The sequence below is a fragment of the Pseudorasbora parva genome, chromosome 1, assembly GCF_024679245.1.
Source record: "Pseudorasbora parva isolate DD20220531a chromosome 1, ASM2467924v1, whole genome shotgun sequence".
NCBI lineage: Eukaryota > Metazoa > Chordata > Actinopteri > Cypriniformes > Gobionidae > Pseudorasbora > Pseudorasbora parva.
The window spans coordinates 39,890,229-39,908,289 of record NC_090172.1 but is presented as its reverse complement, the minus strand read 5'-3'; the positions used below and the strand labels follow the sequence as shown (position 1 = coordinate 39,908,289).

Genomic DNA, 18,061 nt, shown 5'->3' with positions numbered 1-18,061 from the left:
AGTCCACTGTCTAATTTAGAGATCACTTTTTTATTTATTTTAACCGACAACTTTGATCGGTTAACGTTGATACGGTCAGCCATCGGTCAAACGTTCATCGGTAAACATCCCTAGGCAGGTGTTAACTTTACTAACAGTCTTGCTTTAAAAAAAGGTTCTAGATAAAATAAAAATGTAGTCCATACTACCTTTATTTGTTTTGTATATCATTTCAAACTGCATTTCCACATTGCAATTTTGTATAGACTATTCATAAACTGAATTAATAGAAAGGTTGCTATATCATTATGTATATCGTTATCGGGATATCAAATGAGCTATATCGGGATATGAAATTTTGGCCATATCGCCCAGCCCTAAGTACAATGCAATGAAATGTTATTTATTTATTTAATTTATTTATTTATTTATTTTTGTTGTGCTGTACCTACAGTCAAAGTTATTACACTTAAGAGTTATGAACGACAAGGATAAATTATATCGAACTGTGTTTTCGTTGTTTAAAATACATCTTTAATTATCTTATTTAATTATCTTATTTTACATACAGTGCCTGTAAGCAGGAGGGCTTTTATTATATTTTTGACTTTTATTTTGTATTGAATGTGTGGCTTGGATGCGGCGTCCATCAGAAATAGACTAGGCACTAGGGATGGCTCGATACCACAATTTTGGCTTCGGTACGGTACCACAATCTAATACCGAAGTACCGATATTAAATCGATACCACAAGGTCTGATATTAGCGCGGGTATATTGCACGCGAATGAGTACAATTATGCAAGTTTTGAGTTTATAAAGTGGGAAATTACCACAAATGTTTATTAGTAAATTAATCAGCAAAGCTTATCACATCAAATCAGTCATTTGAAAACTTTCTTGTGAGAAATAATTTCAGCAAAAATCTCTCAAAATTAGAAAATTGCTTCTGGTTTCAGAAGACGTCGCACCTACACTAAAGCAATTTGCATAATCCGATTCAACATTTCACGTTCGTCTCGGGTAGGGATGGCTCGATACCACAATTTTGGCTTCGGTACGGTACCACAATCTAATACCGAAGTACCGATATTAAATCGATACCACAAGGTCTGATATTAGCGCGGGTATATTGCACGCGAATGAGAACAATTATGCAAGTTTTGAGTTTATAAAGTGGGAAATTACTACAAATGTTTATTAGTAAATTAATCAGCAAAGCTTATCACATCAAATCAGTCATTTGAAAACTTTCTTGTGAGAAATAATTTCAGCAAAAATCTCTCAAAATTAGAAAATTGCTTCTGGTTTCAGAAGACGTCGCACCTACACTAAAGCAATTTGCATAATCCGATTCAACATTTCACGTTCGTCTCGGGTAGGGATGGCTTGATACCACAATTTTGGCTTCGGTACGGTACCACAATCTAATACCGAAGTACCGATATTAAATCGATACCACAAGGTCTGATATTAGCGCGGGTATATTGCACGCGAATGAGAACAATTATGCAAGTTTTGAGTTTATAAAGTGGGAAATTACTACAAATGTTTATTAGTAAATTAATCAGCAAAGCTTATCACATCAAATCAGTCATTTGAAAGCTTTCTTGTGAGAAATAATTTCAGCAAAAAACTCTCAAAATTAGCAAATTGCTTCTGGTTTCAAAAGACATCGCACTACACTAAAGCAATCTGCATAATCCGATTCAACATTTCACGCTCGTCTCGGGATGGATAACGGAAATCATTTGAACACGCAAGAGATTTTATAGCATTTCGTAATAACAGTTACAGGAGATATGGGCTCATACGACACACACACACACACACGCCTGTCACTTAGTCACGCTCGCACATTACACATTAAGTTTCCTTAAACAGTCAAATACACAGACAGATATTTGAAGAATTATGTACAAATGTCTGTCTTTAGTGAGTATTCACATAAACACAGTCGGGTGTGTCTAACGTGAATGTAAATAGTGCAATAGTACGTGTGCAAATATAATGAGATCTAAATGTCATTGGTTGAAACGAACGCTGGAGATTGTGATATTCGATCTTATGTTAGGCTGTGTGTGTGCGTTGATCAGTGTAAAAAGAAAATAAATGTCTAAATGAGATGGTTTGAATGATTCACTGACCTGTCGATCTCTTAAAGCAGCACTAGGTAACTTTTCAACCTTCAAAATATATTTTTTAAGACTCTTGTGATGATAAATCGACTTACAATAGGTTGAATGACACGTCTGCCATAGCCTGATGGGGTCTGTATCGTTTTTAATCGTACTTTTAAACTTCGGGTTTCGGGTAGTAACCCGAGAACAAAAAGAACTACAAAATTCGACTGCTTTACGGCATATACGTCACTTCCACCGACAGCCACACTTCCTTAAATTGCCCGGACGTGCAAGCCCAACTTTGTTCGTCGGATAATATAGTCATGTCCGAAGCAGCAGAGACAAATAAGAAAGAATAGGTTTTGTTGGAGGAAAGCAATAAGAGGAAACAAAAAAGTGATGGGATTAAAGGCAGGACGAGGATCAACATGTGACCAGTGTTTGCTCGTCGGCGTGAGCTGAAGGAGGCGTGCCCGACCGATGCTGTCATGCTTGTTACGGTGAGCTACCACTCAAACATTGAACTGAAGTATCATATAGATTCTGGAAAACGGTAACCAATAGACTACTATAATGACGCTGGCTTGTAAACGTAAGCATCGTGATTATTTGGCGTTTGAAAAAAATAAAACCCATGAAATTATATTTATATGACCTGCTGAGACATGCCACTGACTGTAACGTTACCTGGGATGAAGACATTTCACACGCGCCGCCAGAAGAACTCTGAACTCCTCTTGCAGTGTTCAGGCGACCTGTTAGCGCTGCACTGACCCGCGGCGCCACTTTTATGAAGTTATTTGGCCCGCACCGCACCACTGAATATATTTTTACAACCCGCCGCGCACCCGCGACCATTAAATAGACATACGGGGTCCGCGGGTTATGAGACGACCGACGCATCACTAGTTCAGGGCTATCAGGGTTGTCATGTCAACAAATGCATGCGCGATGGCATCCCCTGTTGTAGGATTACAGATCTTACGACAGTAGTTGAGGACATTATTTTTTCCAAACTGTAGGGGGACCCCGAGAGCAAAAGTAGCCAAGTGGGGCTTTAAGAAGTCTTAAAGTCAGGATAGTGACAGATGCTTCTTGGCTAGGTTTGATGGTTCTTCATCAGTTTTATAAGCAAAGTCATTACAAATTTCACTTCTACTCCTCTCTTTATTAATTCGTTTTGGGCATCTTGAGTGAGATTCGACTGCTTTATCCATTTTGTTCGTCTATGTTGTTGTCACATTTGCCGGTTGTTTCGGGTCAGTTTGGGTAGCGCGCTGCCATCTAGCGGTGAACTTCGGAAAAGCAGCATATACCGAAATGTGCCAAATCATGATATCGTACCGTTTTAAATAAAATATATACCGGTATTTTTCCAGTACCGGTATACCGCGCATCCCTAGTCTCGGGATGGATAACGGAAATCATTTTAACATGCAAGCGATTTTATTTATAGCATTTCGTAATAACAGTTACAGGAGATATGAGCTCATAACAACGACACATACACACACAAGCCTGTAACTTAGAGCTCGCACATTACAAATTAAGTTTCCTTAAACAGTCAAATACACAGAATTATTTAAAAATGTCCGTCTTTAGTGAGTATTCACATTAACACAGTCGGTTGTGTCTAACGCGAATGTAAATAGTGCAATAGTACGCATGCAAATATTATGAGATCTAAATGTCATTGGCTGAAACAAAAGCTGGAGATTTTGTGATATTCGATCTTATGTTAGGCTATTTATGTGCGTTGATCAGTGTAAAAAGAAAATAAATGTATAAATTAGATAGTTTGAATGATTCACTGACCTGTCAATCTCTTAAGAAGTCTTAAAGTCAGAATAGTGACAGATGCTTGGCTAGGTTTGATGGTTCTTCATCAGTTTTATAAGCAAAATAATTACAAATTTCACTTCTACTCCTCTCTTTATTAATTCGTTTTGGGCATCTTGAGTTTGATTCAACTGGTTTATCCATTTTGTTCGTCTATGTTGTTGTCACATTTGCCGGTTGTTTCGGGTCAGTTTGGGTAGCATCTAGTGGTGAACTTCGGAAAAGCAGCATATATAACGAAATGTGCAAAATTATGATATCGTACAGTTTTAAATCAAATGTATACCGGTATTTTTCCAGTACCGGTATAACGCGCATCCCTACTAGGCACCTATCTTTAGTAAAGCAGCATGGAGAGAGACTTCTGGGACACTTCTTAAACGTTCCGCGGCACCAGTCGTAATGCCCCGCAGACCTGTTCTGTGTAAATAGGAGGTTTTGTTCTTTGCTTTGGGGTAAAAACAAGTTAGAAATAGCTTTGCGGTGGCATATGTTAGCAAACACCCCGGCGTTGCCCATGCTGCTGGTACCACATTTAGAAATGTGTGCTGAGCGTTTTCCTCTCAATAACAAAACAAACACAACAAAAATGGCAGTGGTGAGAAAATAGCAGTTAAGAAAGCATCTGATCATAGCAATGTGCATGTGTTTGCAAAAGCCCTGCAATTTGGCACTCCAGTCAAGTCATTATAGGATACAACAGAGCTAAAGGCACACCGGGGTAAATGGCACCTTTGGTGTTGCATGTGAACATTTGGCTGATCCTTGCCACGATTGCGGGCAGCAGCAGAAAAAGGTCTCCTTAATGCTTTTCAGTTTTGTTAAAAGTAATTTAAATAACAGAACAATATGTAAAAAAAAAATATGGTATTTCCCCCCTGTTGTTTGGGGGAAAGGCACCATAATTAAAGGACTGTAAAATGACCCTGATACGTCACTAGACATTAAGAAATCCTGTTAATTTCAAACACTTCAAATCACTGACAACATTAGTCCGGCTTTTAAAAGCTGTTATTGCAGCCTTCAACTGATGTTGATGTTGACATGTTGTGTTTTGGCCTGAAGCTCCACCCTCCACCTTTTGACCAATCACGAAGTCAGCAAGTTTCGGCATCTGGGTTGCCAGACCTGCTCTAGTTATCACAGCTACAGATACAAACGTTCCTGCTGGATCCTGCAGCCTATCTGGCAACCTCGAGTCAGGGGGAGGGGGAGAGGGGATACACTTCTCTACAGTTATTTGAAAGCGATTGCAGTACCAGTTTTGGCCACAATCTTACATACACTTCCTTTAACATGATGATAAATAGTTAGCTGACTGTGTTAGGGGTGCTGGGATGAAACAGGGACTCAAGAGCAGATAAGCGGTTAGCTTAGTTTATTGACCCAACAGCAAGGAAAAAACAAAACACAAAAAATAGCAGGCAGCCAAGCTGCCAGGTAAAGGGCTGAGCTGGGGCAAAATCCAATGGGCAGTAAGGATACAAGCCAGGAGACATTACAGCAATGCAACAATCCCTAAGGAAACAATGTAAATTATAAAATGAGAGACAGGTGTGTGTGGTGAGAGCTGGAGCACTAATTTGAGGTGCAGCTGTGATGGCAGAGTGAGTGGAATTGACAACCTAAAGGCTGCAACATACTCCGCAAGAACAGCGAAAAAAGTTCTCGCTCCCAGGGCTGCGAGAACAAAATTACATCATTTTGTTTCCGCAGCCCTGCTTCGGGAGTTCTCGCAGCTTGTTCTCAATACATCGTCTGAGCAGAACTTTTTTCTTGCGGGTGTCCGAAAACTATTGTGTGATTGGTGAGACATTTAATGTAGGCGTGGTTAATGATCGGTGATCTGCATGATCGGCACCTGCTTTTAGGAAGTATGGAATTTATTGATGTTTTCGGTTGACAAGGTTTTCGGATATTGCCATCTTTGTGGGGACCTTTTGTCCTCATAACGTAGGGATTACCAGCCCACACACACACACACACACACACACACACACACACACACACACACACACACACACACACACACAAGAAAGCCTGATGATCAAACCAGAGTCCTGACAGTTCCATTTTTTGACATGACATTGTTAGATTCAAATGGTAAATATCATATTAATTTTTGTGTCCACCATTATATTTAAAAATATGATCTTAATAAAATCATATAATAAAATGTATTTTAAATTGTAATTTATTATGGACATAGTATTTTCAATATTTTCAGAATCTTTACTCTTTAAAATTTCTGTATTTTTTAAATAAAATAATTAATTTTTCTTCAGTAAATATACTGTATATTTATTGAACAAAAAATAATTATTTTATAAAAATAAACAAAATAGTTTAACTATTTAATAAACTTTGCTAAAGTGGTTGTTTTGAACAACTATTAACTTAGACATTATTTAAAAAACAACATTATTTTAACTGAAGTATTTGTATAAATACTTTGTGCCTTTTGGTGAACCTTTTTAAACAAAATAAACTGCTTTTTATAAAAAATGCTCACAAAATCTGCTGTTCCATCAATGTTCAAGTTCAATACAAACATATATATATATTAGGGATGTCACAATACTCAATATAATTGACCTGTTCGGTTTTGCATTTAATTAATTATGTCCATTTCCCTCCGTTTGAAATATTCCTCTCAGTTTATTTCAGCTCTTTCTGAGCGTGCATGTGAGTCTACGCGCTGATATGAGCAAATATCCAATCATATGCACTAAAGTTAGGGGGTGTTAGCCGCGTTTTAAAGGCTTGCCGATTAAACATTGCATTCGCAAGCACGGGAATTAAATGTTTAACCGGCACGGACTGTTCAATGCATGCACAGCTTTGCATTGAGGGTGCGCACAACGTCTGTCAAACACACGTGATTACTGGACAGTCAGTCTTACTGCTCTAATACTGTCAAATATACACAAGGTTAACATATAAACACAGTCAGTTATATCTAAAGTGAAAGTAAAACTGCGTGCGTCTATGAGATGTGAGCAGGTCTTCAATTGACAGCAGCAGCCTAGTGAACCGCTTGTCCTTAAAGGGACAGTTCTCCTCTAAAATGATATTAATTAAAAAAAAAGACCTTTAATACAGTAGCTATTAATAAATGTTGTATATTGAAGACTATGTAGTTTTCATTTAAGCCTACATTTATTCAGTCAATTTCATACTTACATGCTACTGTACATCTCTGAGCTGCCACTGTAAATCTTTATATATTTATTTTATATTATACAATACACTGGGAATGTGTACAAGGGTTTTTTAGGTAGAGTCATGGGCGTCGGAACCATTTTTAAGACCAATGATATTGGACCCACTCACTTTTATCGTCTCTAATTCAGCACATGTCTGTTTACCTTGGCTACCCCTTAACTGAGAAACTTATTAAGAAACTGATTATTAAACACATGTTAAACGCTTTATTTCCCCTTTTCTAATATTTTCTCTTTTTTATTGAAAATAAATACCTTTCCGATCTGATATGTGATGGGGAAAGGGAGTAGAGCGAAGTGTGGCAAAAGGCGGATTCGAACCTATGATCGATTTGCGTCAAAACTTGATACTATGCGTCTTACCCCTACTCTATAGCAGTGGCGTAGGCAGAATTTTATTTTTGGTCGGGCCTGGGCAAAAGTGAGCGGGCCTGGGCACTTTCACGCGAGGGGGGTGGGGGGTAGCTACAAAATAGTATCTGTCCACATACAAAACATGAACAGTGGTTACAGCAAACGTTAGACACTTTATTTCCACTTTTCAAATATCTTCTTCATTTTTATTGAAAATAAACACATTTCAGATCTGATATTTGATGAGAAAAGAAAGTACATCGAGTTCGGCAAAAGGCGGATTCGAAACGCAGGTTGAATTGCGTCAAAACATTGTGCCGCGCACCTAACCCCTACACTATCATGACTGGTCGAAAATAATGGTGTGTTTCCGGGTTTACAGAATGAACATGCGCTTGCAATTGAAATCTCAATGTTACCTGCGTCCTGATGGATGGGTTATCTCCCACGGTAATGCAATATTTTTTTTCTTTCCTTTTTATAAAATTTTGCATCGCTGCTGTTTCTCTATCCCACAACTGCAAACTATAAGCTAAGTGAATAGGTAAACACACTTCATGAAGTCAGTGGCACGAGCCGGCGTCACACAAGACAGCCTAACACAGCTGTCAATCAAATTTATCAAGCAATATGCAAAAACCATAGACTGTAAAAAACACATTTTATTTATTTCAGTATTTGAGATGTTATAATAAGTTTGTAATTACGTTAAAATAATTTAAAGAACTGTTATTTAATAAATATTATTATAATCATATATCTTATATCATTATTATAACATCTCTAATATATATCCCTTTTACAGTAGATTGCTTTAAAGCAAGCAGCTTTGCAGTATTAAACATGAAAAAAAACAGTGTTGTCAGTGTTGCTTTCAAATAAAAGTGCAACTTCAATGTTTTTACATGCGTCTTACTTTGATGAAGGAATTAAAAAATGAATCAAAGAAGAAACCTTGTCAAAAGAAGCGGAGCCCCGGGGCCAAATATTCCCATTGCACAATCACCACAGACTAATAGTAGTTCAGAGGTACCAGTTACCATTCATTTCTAGAAAGTTTAAACTCCCAAAACAACCTCAAAATGAACTTCGTTTTGGCCTGATTTTGTTCAGCTTGACATCAATTGAAATCAAAGAACTTGATGATGTAAAGTATTTCAGGCCTTTAGTGTACTCAGGGGGTTATGAGATACAGCACAGTCAGTAGTATCTGAGTTCATCAGGTTCAGTGGAGTTTTCTGTCTGTCGGTGAGAGAGAGACACAGAGAGATTTCTCATTCCCAATCTCTCTTGCACACACACACTGACACACAAATATCACACATGTAGGTCATGCTGACTAGCAGTAGCATTATTCTCCGTTGTGATGTCTGGCTGCTCTCAGTCTGCTCAGCACTCTGTTGTAACTCTCATTTGGAATTAGCCGTGAAGCTCACAGACCTCTGCCCTCTTCCCAGGACAACCTTATTAAGAGTAAAAGATAGATATGTCCATGCAATCCCTTCCAACCAGTGACACAGTGACCCTTCACCTCCTCCCCCCATCTCCGTTTCTCTCTCTCCCTCGCTCTGCCTATCTGTCTCTCTCCCTCTCAGGCGGTTGTTTACGTTCCTGTTATGATCGGAGCACATGCGGCCAGCTGGAGGAGGGGATCTTAGGGGGAGGGGCAGTGACCGACAGGATAAATGTCTGTGGCTTAAATCAGGCCACTGTTTACAGGAAAACAAACCTTAAGTGTGCGTGTGTTTGTGGGGGTGGGGGGCTGGTAAACCCTACGTTATGGGGACAAAATGTCCCCACAAAGATCGCAATATCTGAAATCCTTGTCCTTGTGGGGACATTTTTAGTCCCCATGAGGAAAACATCTTAGAAATCATACAGAATTATTATTTTTGAGAAAGTGAAAATGCAGAATGTTTCCTGTGATGGGTAGGTTTAGGGGCAGGATCAGTGTATAGGGATAGAAAATACGGTTTGTACGGTATAAAAACCATTACACCTATGGAATGTGGGGACGTTTCACAAAAACAAAACAAAATGAATGAAACTGAAACCTGACACCTTGTTTTAGACCATAATTATTTATTAGTATGGTTTACAGGGAATGACAGATTTAAGTCCTTCAAAGTGGCCACTGGCCAGAGAGATTTTGATTTTGTGTCATTCTTCTGCAGAGGCCAGTTAATTAATTATGTTATGCTAATGGTGAAAAAAACAAACCCAAAAGTGGCTCAAAAATATTTAGATCCGGTGACAGTGCAGGCCATTGGAGATGATCAACTTCACTTTCATGTTCATCAAACCATTCTGTCACAAGTCTCGCTGTGTCTATTGTTGCGTTATCACACTGATACACGGCACCTCCTTCAGGGTTCAATGTTTGAACCATTAGATGCACATGGTCCTTCAGAACGCTTCAGTAGTTCTTGGCAGTGGCATGACCATGAAGAACAGTAGAGCAGGGGTTTTCAAACGGTGGGTTGCGGTTGCAGGTCACTCGGCTCGGCTGCAGTTAAATTTGCATTACACGTCACCCACACAACAAACAAAGTTTAGTCTGGGTTGCACAATATACCAAGCATTGTGTTTCATGAAGGACACGTGTGACTTTGTGTTAACAGTTTTCAGTGTCTAGGAGAAGCTTCATTATTAACAGGATTTGAAATTAACACCCACCACATGGTAAAAAACAATTGTGGCAGGTAACACTGTCAAATCACTAGCCAATTTATTCGGTCACTTACTGTGTTTATGTCACGCCCTCACAGCCATCAGACACTGCCACACCCACTCGTTCCCCATCACCGGCATTCTGATCACCTGTGCACTATCACCAGTCACCACTACATAAGCACTCCTCACTTTCACACTCACTGTCTGGTCTTGCACCGATTCACCCGTGACTACCTGTTCTTCATCGAAGCCTTCACCTGTACCACCATCATCATCATCATCATCATCGTCCTCTTCGTCTTCACCATCCTCCTCGTCTTCACCTCCATCGTCCTTTGTCTGAGTGTCACCATCCATGTGTCCGTTACCGCTGATAATAAACTTTGCACTTGCACTAATCCATCTGTGTCCTCGTCTGTGTCTGACAGTTTACTCACATTTTATATATGAGTGTGCTCGTCCCACATTCACAGACCATGAGGCTCATACGCATCGTCTGTGAATGTGATACACGCACAGCGAGCGCACCATAGTTCTCATTCGCATTTGAACAAGGAAACAACAACACAGAATTATGCCAAAGTGTCAGTTTTGTTTTTATCCTCATAAGGGCAGTCTTAAATTAGTTAAACATAATTTTAACTGTACTTAAAGAGGTGAGAGAACCTTAGGCTCGTGTTTGACCGCAGAAGATCTTAAAGGAACAGAACAGCACAGCAGCCACTAATGCTGTCTGCCATTAATATTAATCAGAGAACAAAGGGAACAGATAAAACGGTAGCTTTAATGAGAATTAATCTATATTTAATTGATTATTTATGTAGTGCAGACTGTAAACTTGATAACTTTATTCAGTTAATGTATATCTCCTTCCTGTTAGCAGGCCACAGGTAAATATGACATTTACTATAATGGGTGTATGTGAGGATTGTTTTAAGTTCACTTCAAATAAAAGTAATTTTTTAAAGCCTAATAAATGTTGGAAATTATATTGCATTCAGTTATACTGTAATGTTGAATGTCTCTCATTAATGTTTTAAAAAAAAGCTATGTTGATAGAGACATTAGTAGGCCTAAATGGGCGGCAGTGGCTCAGTGGTTCATGTAGGTTGTCTACAAACCAGACGGTTGGTGGTTCAATCCCCGGTTCCACCTGACCAAGTGTCGAAGTGTCCATGAGCAAGACACCTAACCCCAGCTGCTCCCGACGAGCTGGATGGCGCCTTACATGGCTGACATCGCCGTCGGTGTATGAATGGGTGAATGTGAGGCAAAAATGTAAAGCGCTTTGGATAAAAGCGCTATATAAATGCAGTCCATTTACCATTTACCATTTAAATGAAGAAATGAGAACATATTATTATTATTATTGACTTTTTTTTTTTAATATCCAATTTTTTTGTCATATCAAACTTTTGGTTAAGATTAATCTTACTCCGTTTTCACTTGTTTTATATTTATTCTGCCATGTCTGTGTAAATCAGTTAAGGCAGCAGAAACTACTTGGTTACTCTTCACATTATTTCAACATAGCCAACATTTTTATAGTGTACCCTAAGTTTGTAGTGCAATTAAACTTCTATGTCATTCATACAAGGAAATAAATGGAAAATAAAAACTACTCGAGAGAGAATTAACGTGTCCCACCCCCACCCCACATTCATGATTTAAATTATTTTGGTGGGCCTTGAGATAAATTATACTTGTCTAGGTGGGTCCTAGGATGAAAAAGTCTGGGAATCCCTGCAGTAGAGCATGCCATGATATTACAGCCCAAACCATGCTTCACTTTGAGCAAGCAACAGCCTGGGTGTTAAGCCTCTTTGGGGCTTCTCCACACTAACAGTGAAGGTTTATAACAAAACATTTTAAGAATTGTTAATCCATTTTATTATTTTTAATATTACTTTTCTGTACATTTTACTTTTATGTACATTTTTTCAGCAGCCATATCACCCTGTAGCCCAAGACTGGTTTCCCTCTGAAGCTAAGCAGGGCTAAGCCTGGTCAGTACCTAGATGGGAGACCAACTGGGAAAACCAGGAGCGTCTGGTAGAGGTGTTGGTGAGGCCAGCAGGGGGTGCTCACCCTGTGGTCTGTGTGGGTCCTAACACCCCAGTATAGTGATGGAGACACTATACTGTCAAAGAGCACCGTCCTTCGGATGAGACGTTAAACCGAGCTCCTGACTCTCTCTGGTCATTAAAAATCCCAGGATGTACTTTGATAAAGAGAAGGGGTGTAACCCTGGCCAAATTCGCCCATTGGCCTCCTAATAATCTCCATATAATATTGGCTTCATCACTCCTCTCCACCAATCATCTGGTGTGTGGTGGGCGTTCTGGCGCAATATGGCTGCCGTCACATCATCCAGGTGAATGCTGCACATTGGTGGTGGTTGAGGAGATTCCCCCTTATATGTAAAGCGCTTTGAGTGCCTAGAAAAGTGTTATATAAATGTAACAAATTATTGTAACAAAGTCAGTTTTATTATTATTATTATTATTACATTTTACTTCACAATATTAATATTGGGTTTTTTGTTTTGTTTTGGATGGTTTGTTGTGAACATCTTTAAGTTTCTGTTCATATATGGCAATAATTGTTCAGTATGTAAACTCTCATGTTGAGTGTCCTCATATACTGAGATGGGATGCTTGAGTAGTAGACCGGTTCTGAATAGATTAGATAATTGATAGTGTCAGTTCAGTCAGTTCTTTTAGTCAATGTGTTTGATGCAGCAGAAATGTGCAGGAGCAAAGACCTGAGAGACTCTAACAATGGTCATATTGTTATGGCCAGGTGGCTGGGTCGGAGTATCTGAAACAGCAAGGCTTGTGAGATCCAATTGAATATCTGTGGGGCGTAATGGGTATTCCTATCCAACGTCTTATGAATGGGCCACGTATGACATGGCATTGCAGGCACTTGCAGGTACTGCTCTCTAAATTAGTGCCCTTTATCTGTGTATCATGTGAACTCCGGGCTAATAGTGTTAAACTTTGCTGTTGATGATTGCATCATGTTTAGCTCATTAAGTAAGTCCCAAGCGGGTGTCTGCTTGAAACAGTCCGATAATAACCTGTTGCCACAGGAAGTGACATTAACAGGAAATCCTGTTTTTACGGCCTGCCTTGACAACAGTGGTGCGATCCTATACCTGCTTCAAGACTACCTAGAAACAGTTTAATGAGTTTTACCTGGCCTGAAGCCACATGAATACAAACGACAACTCGCCTAGTAACAGTTCATTAGTTCCCTGACCTCTCACTCGCACAGTCATATGACTGACTCTAAGAACACACATGCTATTTGGCTTTGGCCTGTAGCATAAGCCTGAAAGGTTTTATATGGGATTTAAAAGTCAGAATGTTGGAACAACATGCTGCCTGATTGGATGTCCTATAATTAAAAGCCATTGTATGTGGTGTAGCTTTGGTGATTAGAAAATCAGGGCTTGACAGTAAGGATGGCCTGATGGCTCTGGGCCAGTGCCAGAGAAATTTGGGTCTGCGAGGGATGGATTTGTCAATCCCATTCCCACAAGATTATGTACCGTTCCTCCTAAAATATGATAGATTTTATCCTGCTCCCACCCGAAACTTTCAGTTCTGTAGTAGCAGTCTATGGAAGCCACAGAATAAAAGTATAAAAAGGCAATTAAAGTTTATATCTTACAATTGTGTTAAGAGAGTAAACTTAATATTCTACCTTTTTTCCCTCAGAGAATTGTGACATAAACACACAATCGTGAGTTATTAAGCCTGAATTGGGATATCTAATTTGTAATTGCTAGGGAAACAAATCTGAATTGTGAGATTGTGTTGAGATTAGGATGATGTTATAGGTTTAAATGTTATGTGTAAAATGTTAAAGGTTTAAATATTATTTCATGCTGTAACTGTACAGGCTTAGCCTGACAAACCAGACCCACATCAAGATGTTTGGTCTGGAAACTCACCATTGACAGGGCTCAATCCGAGGGGCGGGATGAATGTTTGTCTTTCAAACTTCCTCTGCACGCGATTGGATAGCGCTACAACCAACCAGAGCAACGTGAGCTAGTTGACATATTAAACTTTTGCCGTATCCAGTCAGCAAAACTCCGAACACATCTTCCATTCTTAAGAATGACTTGAGTGCCGTTCTTTGTTCTTTTCTCAGAGAAAAACGTAACTTTTCTTCCAAAGTCTTCCATTGTCGCGGTCAAAGCTGATTCGAAAGACCGCCGTTTGCCATCTTCTGTGTTTACTAGTAGCCCGCATAGATAGTTGAAAGCAGCCACCTATCAGCAGGTAGCGAATTTACCCAGTTCTCTGTATTACCAGTGCTTCAGAAAAGCTTGTATCGTTTGTTCCTTTTTTTAAATTGAAGTATCGACTTGGTACTGAAGGACTGGTACTTTTGACAACACCAAGTCTATATAAATGATAAATATGTTTCAGCAGGTAATTAATACTAAACCAAGCATTTTTACTGTTTATATATTTTTACTACTGTTTTTATTAACATTTTAATGTTATAAATTATATTATTTATTTTTTATACAGAGAACTGTTACACCGTGTATATTATTTAGATATAAATGCAGGTCATCCGAACACCCAGTTACAGTTACACTGATTTGTCATTTATAGTGCCCTATTCTCGTTGTCCTTGCGCCAATTAACCTTTGGTTTTGGACAGCCACTATGTGGCCTGATGTGACATTTCTTGTGATGATGAAGAAATTGTAAGAGAAGGTTTCTAGTTGGTTAGAGGGATAGTTCCCCCAAAAATGAAAATTATGTCATCATTTACTAACCCTCACATTGTTCCAAACCTGTATGAGTTTATTTCTTCTGCTGAACACAAAAAAAATATATATATTTGGAAGAATGTTTGTAACAAAGCAGAGAACAACCTTTCACTACCATTGTGTGTGTGTGGGGGGGGGGGGTACTATGGTAGTGAATGGTTGTTCTCTCTGCTTTGTTACAAATATTCTTCCAAATATCTTCTTTTTTTTTTAGTTCAGCAGAAGAAAGAAACTCATACAGGTTTGGAACAACGTGAGGGTTAGTAAATGATGACATAATTTTCATTTTTGGGTGAACTGTCCTTTTAAGAAATGTTTGTGTACATTTTGCAAGGGGTCATTTTTCAATTCTTACCTTGAAGGCAGAATGACCTGTGACTGTAGCCATAATGTAGTGTCCTTTTAATGTTCAAATTATTCTACAGCCATCAAAAGGAAAGTATCTTTACAATACTCTGAATGCAAGTTGGAGCCTCTCTACTTTTCCATACCTGAATATAGATTCCATACTGGTTCATTCTGGTTCCTCAAACATCCTGATGGTCAAAACATTCTCATTGGCAGGATTATTTATAGACCTCCAGTGTGGTGGAACATTAAAGCAAGATATTTTTTTTTGTGTGTAAGCACATGTGTTCCTGAGGATATATTGGTCTAAGCTGGACAGGGCCGACGGGTTAGAGGATGGAAAGATGTTTTGAATGCCACTGATTTATTAATAAAGCCAGCTTTATGAATGTTTCTCAAGTTACCCTTGTGTCATGCTGATTATTTATCTTCTCTCTTCTTTTTTTTTTTGCAGCAAAACTGTACAATCAAAGGTGGATTGCATTTTGGTGAGTATTTGATAGTAATGAAAAATGTTGATTCACTGGAAATACATATTAAATACATGAATAAGAGTTAAATAAAAAGAATACTGTAGTACTTGACATTTTGATCCTAAAATAAAAGCTTGCAAAAATGTTCGATATTATTTATAGGATTATAGTGATATAGCATTATACTATAGTATTATTTGTTTAATTGTACTGTATTGACATGGTGAATTGAATAATAAGATCTACAAGTAAAAAAAAATATATATATATATATATATATATATATATATATATATATATATATATATATATATATATATATATATATATATATATATATATATATATATTGTTTGTTTGTTAATAAAGTAGACTTATTACATGAAGTGTGATAAACACAAACTCAAAGTTAAGGTAGTCCCTCCCTCCTCTGGAGAAAAAAAGTTGATTCTCTATGGGTTTTACCATATCTCTATTGATTCTCTTAGATTTGTTATGAGACTGGTGTTTTTTACAACAGAACTTGCTATTGAGTGATAGATGGAGGAGTGTTTGTGAGTCAGATCTGTCAAATGATGGATAATACTGCTTCTGCTATCAGATATGACAGTGCTAAAATGCTTGTAACAAATTCTAAATATATCCTTCCTCTCATGTATGGTGAAGACGAAATCCAAATAATTTACTAAAGATCAGTGACTGTGCCTTTTCTTAAAAAGCTATAGTTTTTTTATTTTTTTTATTTGATCTATTAACCCCCTAAATTACTTGTGGCAGCATATTGAAATGGCATGAGAGACAATCAAGGTTTGTGTGCCATCTCGGGGAATGCCCAGAGAGAGGTCATTAATATTAACAGACTTTGCTTTGACTTGCTTTGGTGTTTACAGTTCAGGAAGGGTTTGGACGGTTCAGCACTGTCATCGGTAGTTCAGTACAGTCTTTCATACACTAACTCTATTGCGGTGAAAGCAATGAAACATATGTTTATATTAACACCAACCATCTATTATTGGGGAAAAGTAGAAACACAATGAGGGACACACTGAAGGTGCATACATTTAATACTGTTAGACTATGTAAATATTGATTTACATTAGTTGGAAAGCCTATTTACAGTAACGTTGAATGAAAACATGCTTTAAATCACCAATAAGCTTTGTTTATTGAGAATGGCTCTGTGATTGCACTCAATTTGCCAATACTCGGCATTGGTATCGGCTCTGATGCCGCCATTATTTGCCAGATCAGGTAACAGTTATCGGTTAGACAGGGGCGATCAAAATCAGATACTTTGTATATTATGTGTTATTGTTAAGCCCCAGTGCCCAACAAAAGGCAATTTGTCATAGATCTCACTCTCAGTTCTAACACCTACCCAATCTCATTCCTACATGACAACAATTCGCCTGTGAGTGTAGTATCGTGATATGTATTAAATCATGACATAAGTGTTGCGTTACACCCCTAGGTTTTTAGTGATATACTGTAATTTACCCATAGGAAAGAATAGTACAGACCAAATTTAAATGTGGAACAATGCTGACATGAATCACATTCACATACAGTACTAGCTTTGATCATAAACCATTGAATTAGACCATCAAACTAGAATTAGACTTTAAATTCAATTAAAGTTACATCTTTATTCGAACATGACGGATTACGTGACTCCGTGAGTTTGTCTCTATTTTTAGCTCAAAGTTTAAACAACATAAAATAGCCCATGTTATTTGTGCATATCTCATTTGTGCATTACTGTGCCACTGTCACCTTTGTTGCTGGTATGTTAAATAAAGTTGATACATTAAGGGATGCAAGTTAATTATACGTTTGAACACCGTTGTTGACTCATCTCCCCTAAGCAGCGCTTTAATGGCAGGCTTTTACGCCATTTATTGGTGAATCGAATATTCCAAAACCGAAACTCGATTATAGGAAAATGCTTAAATATAGGGAAACCGATATATCAGTCGATGTCTAGAAGAGACCCACCTATAGGAAGGGCATCCATACCTGAAATCTGCAGATGCTTCCAATTGCACCAAGTCTGGCTTAACAGTAGGGTGACCAGACGTCCCGAAAAATTCGGGACAGTCCCGAAATCTACACTGTTGTCCCGAATCCCGAATCTGGCCCTAATTGTCCCGAAAATTATACTAAAGCAAAATCTTGAGTAGCCTAGTTATTGTCTGATAAACATTAAAAACTGTCTGCGGAGGTTGAGGCGTCCTGCAACCAGCCCCCGGTG

At 38.3% G+C, this 18,061-nt stretch overlaps 1 protein-coding gene across 1 annotated transcript in view; it reads left to right on the top strand.

The window, feature by feature from the left end:
- Positions 1-18,061, top strand: part of rfx7a (regulatory factor X7a) — a 47,835-nt gene that overhangs the window by 6,851 nt on the left and 22,923 nt on the right. Inside the window, exon 2 of the mRNA XM_067440414.1 lies at positions 15,792-15,825. Coding sequence (XP_067296515.1) covers positions 15,792-15,825 — 34 coding nt within the window. The remainder of the gene's footprint in view (positions 1-15,791; positions 15,826-18,061) is intronic.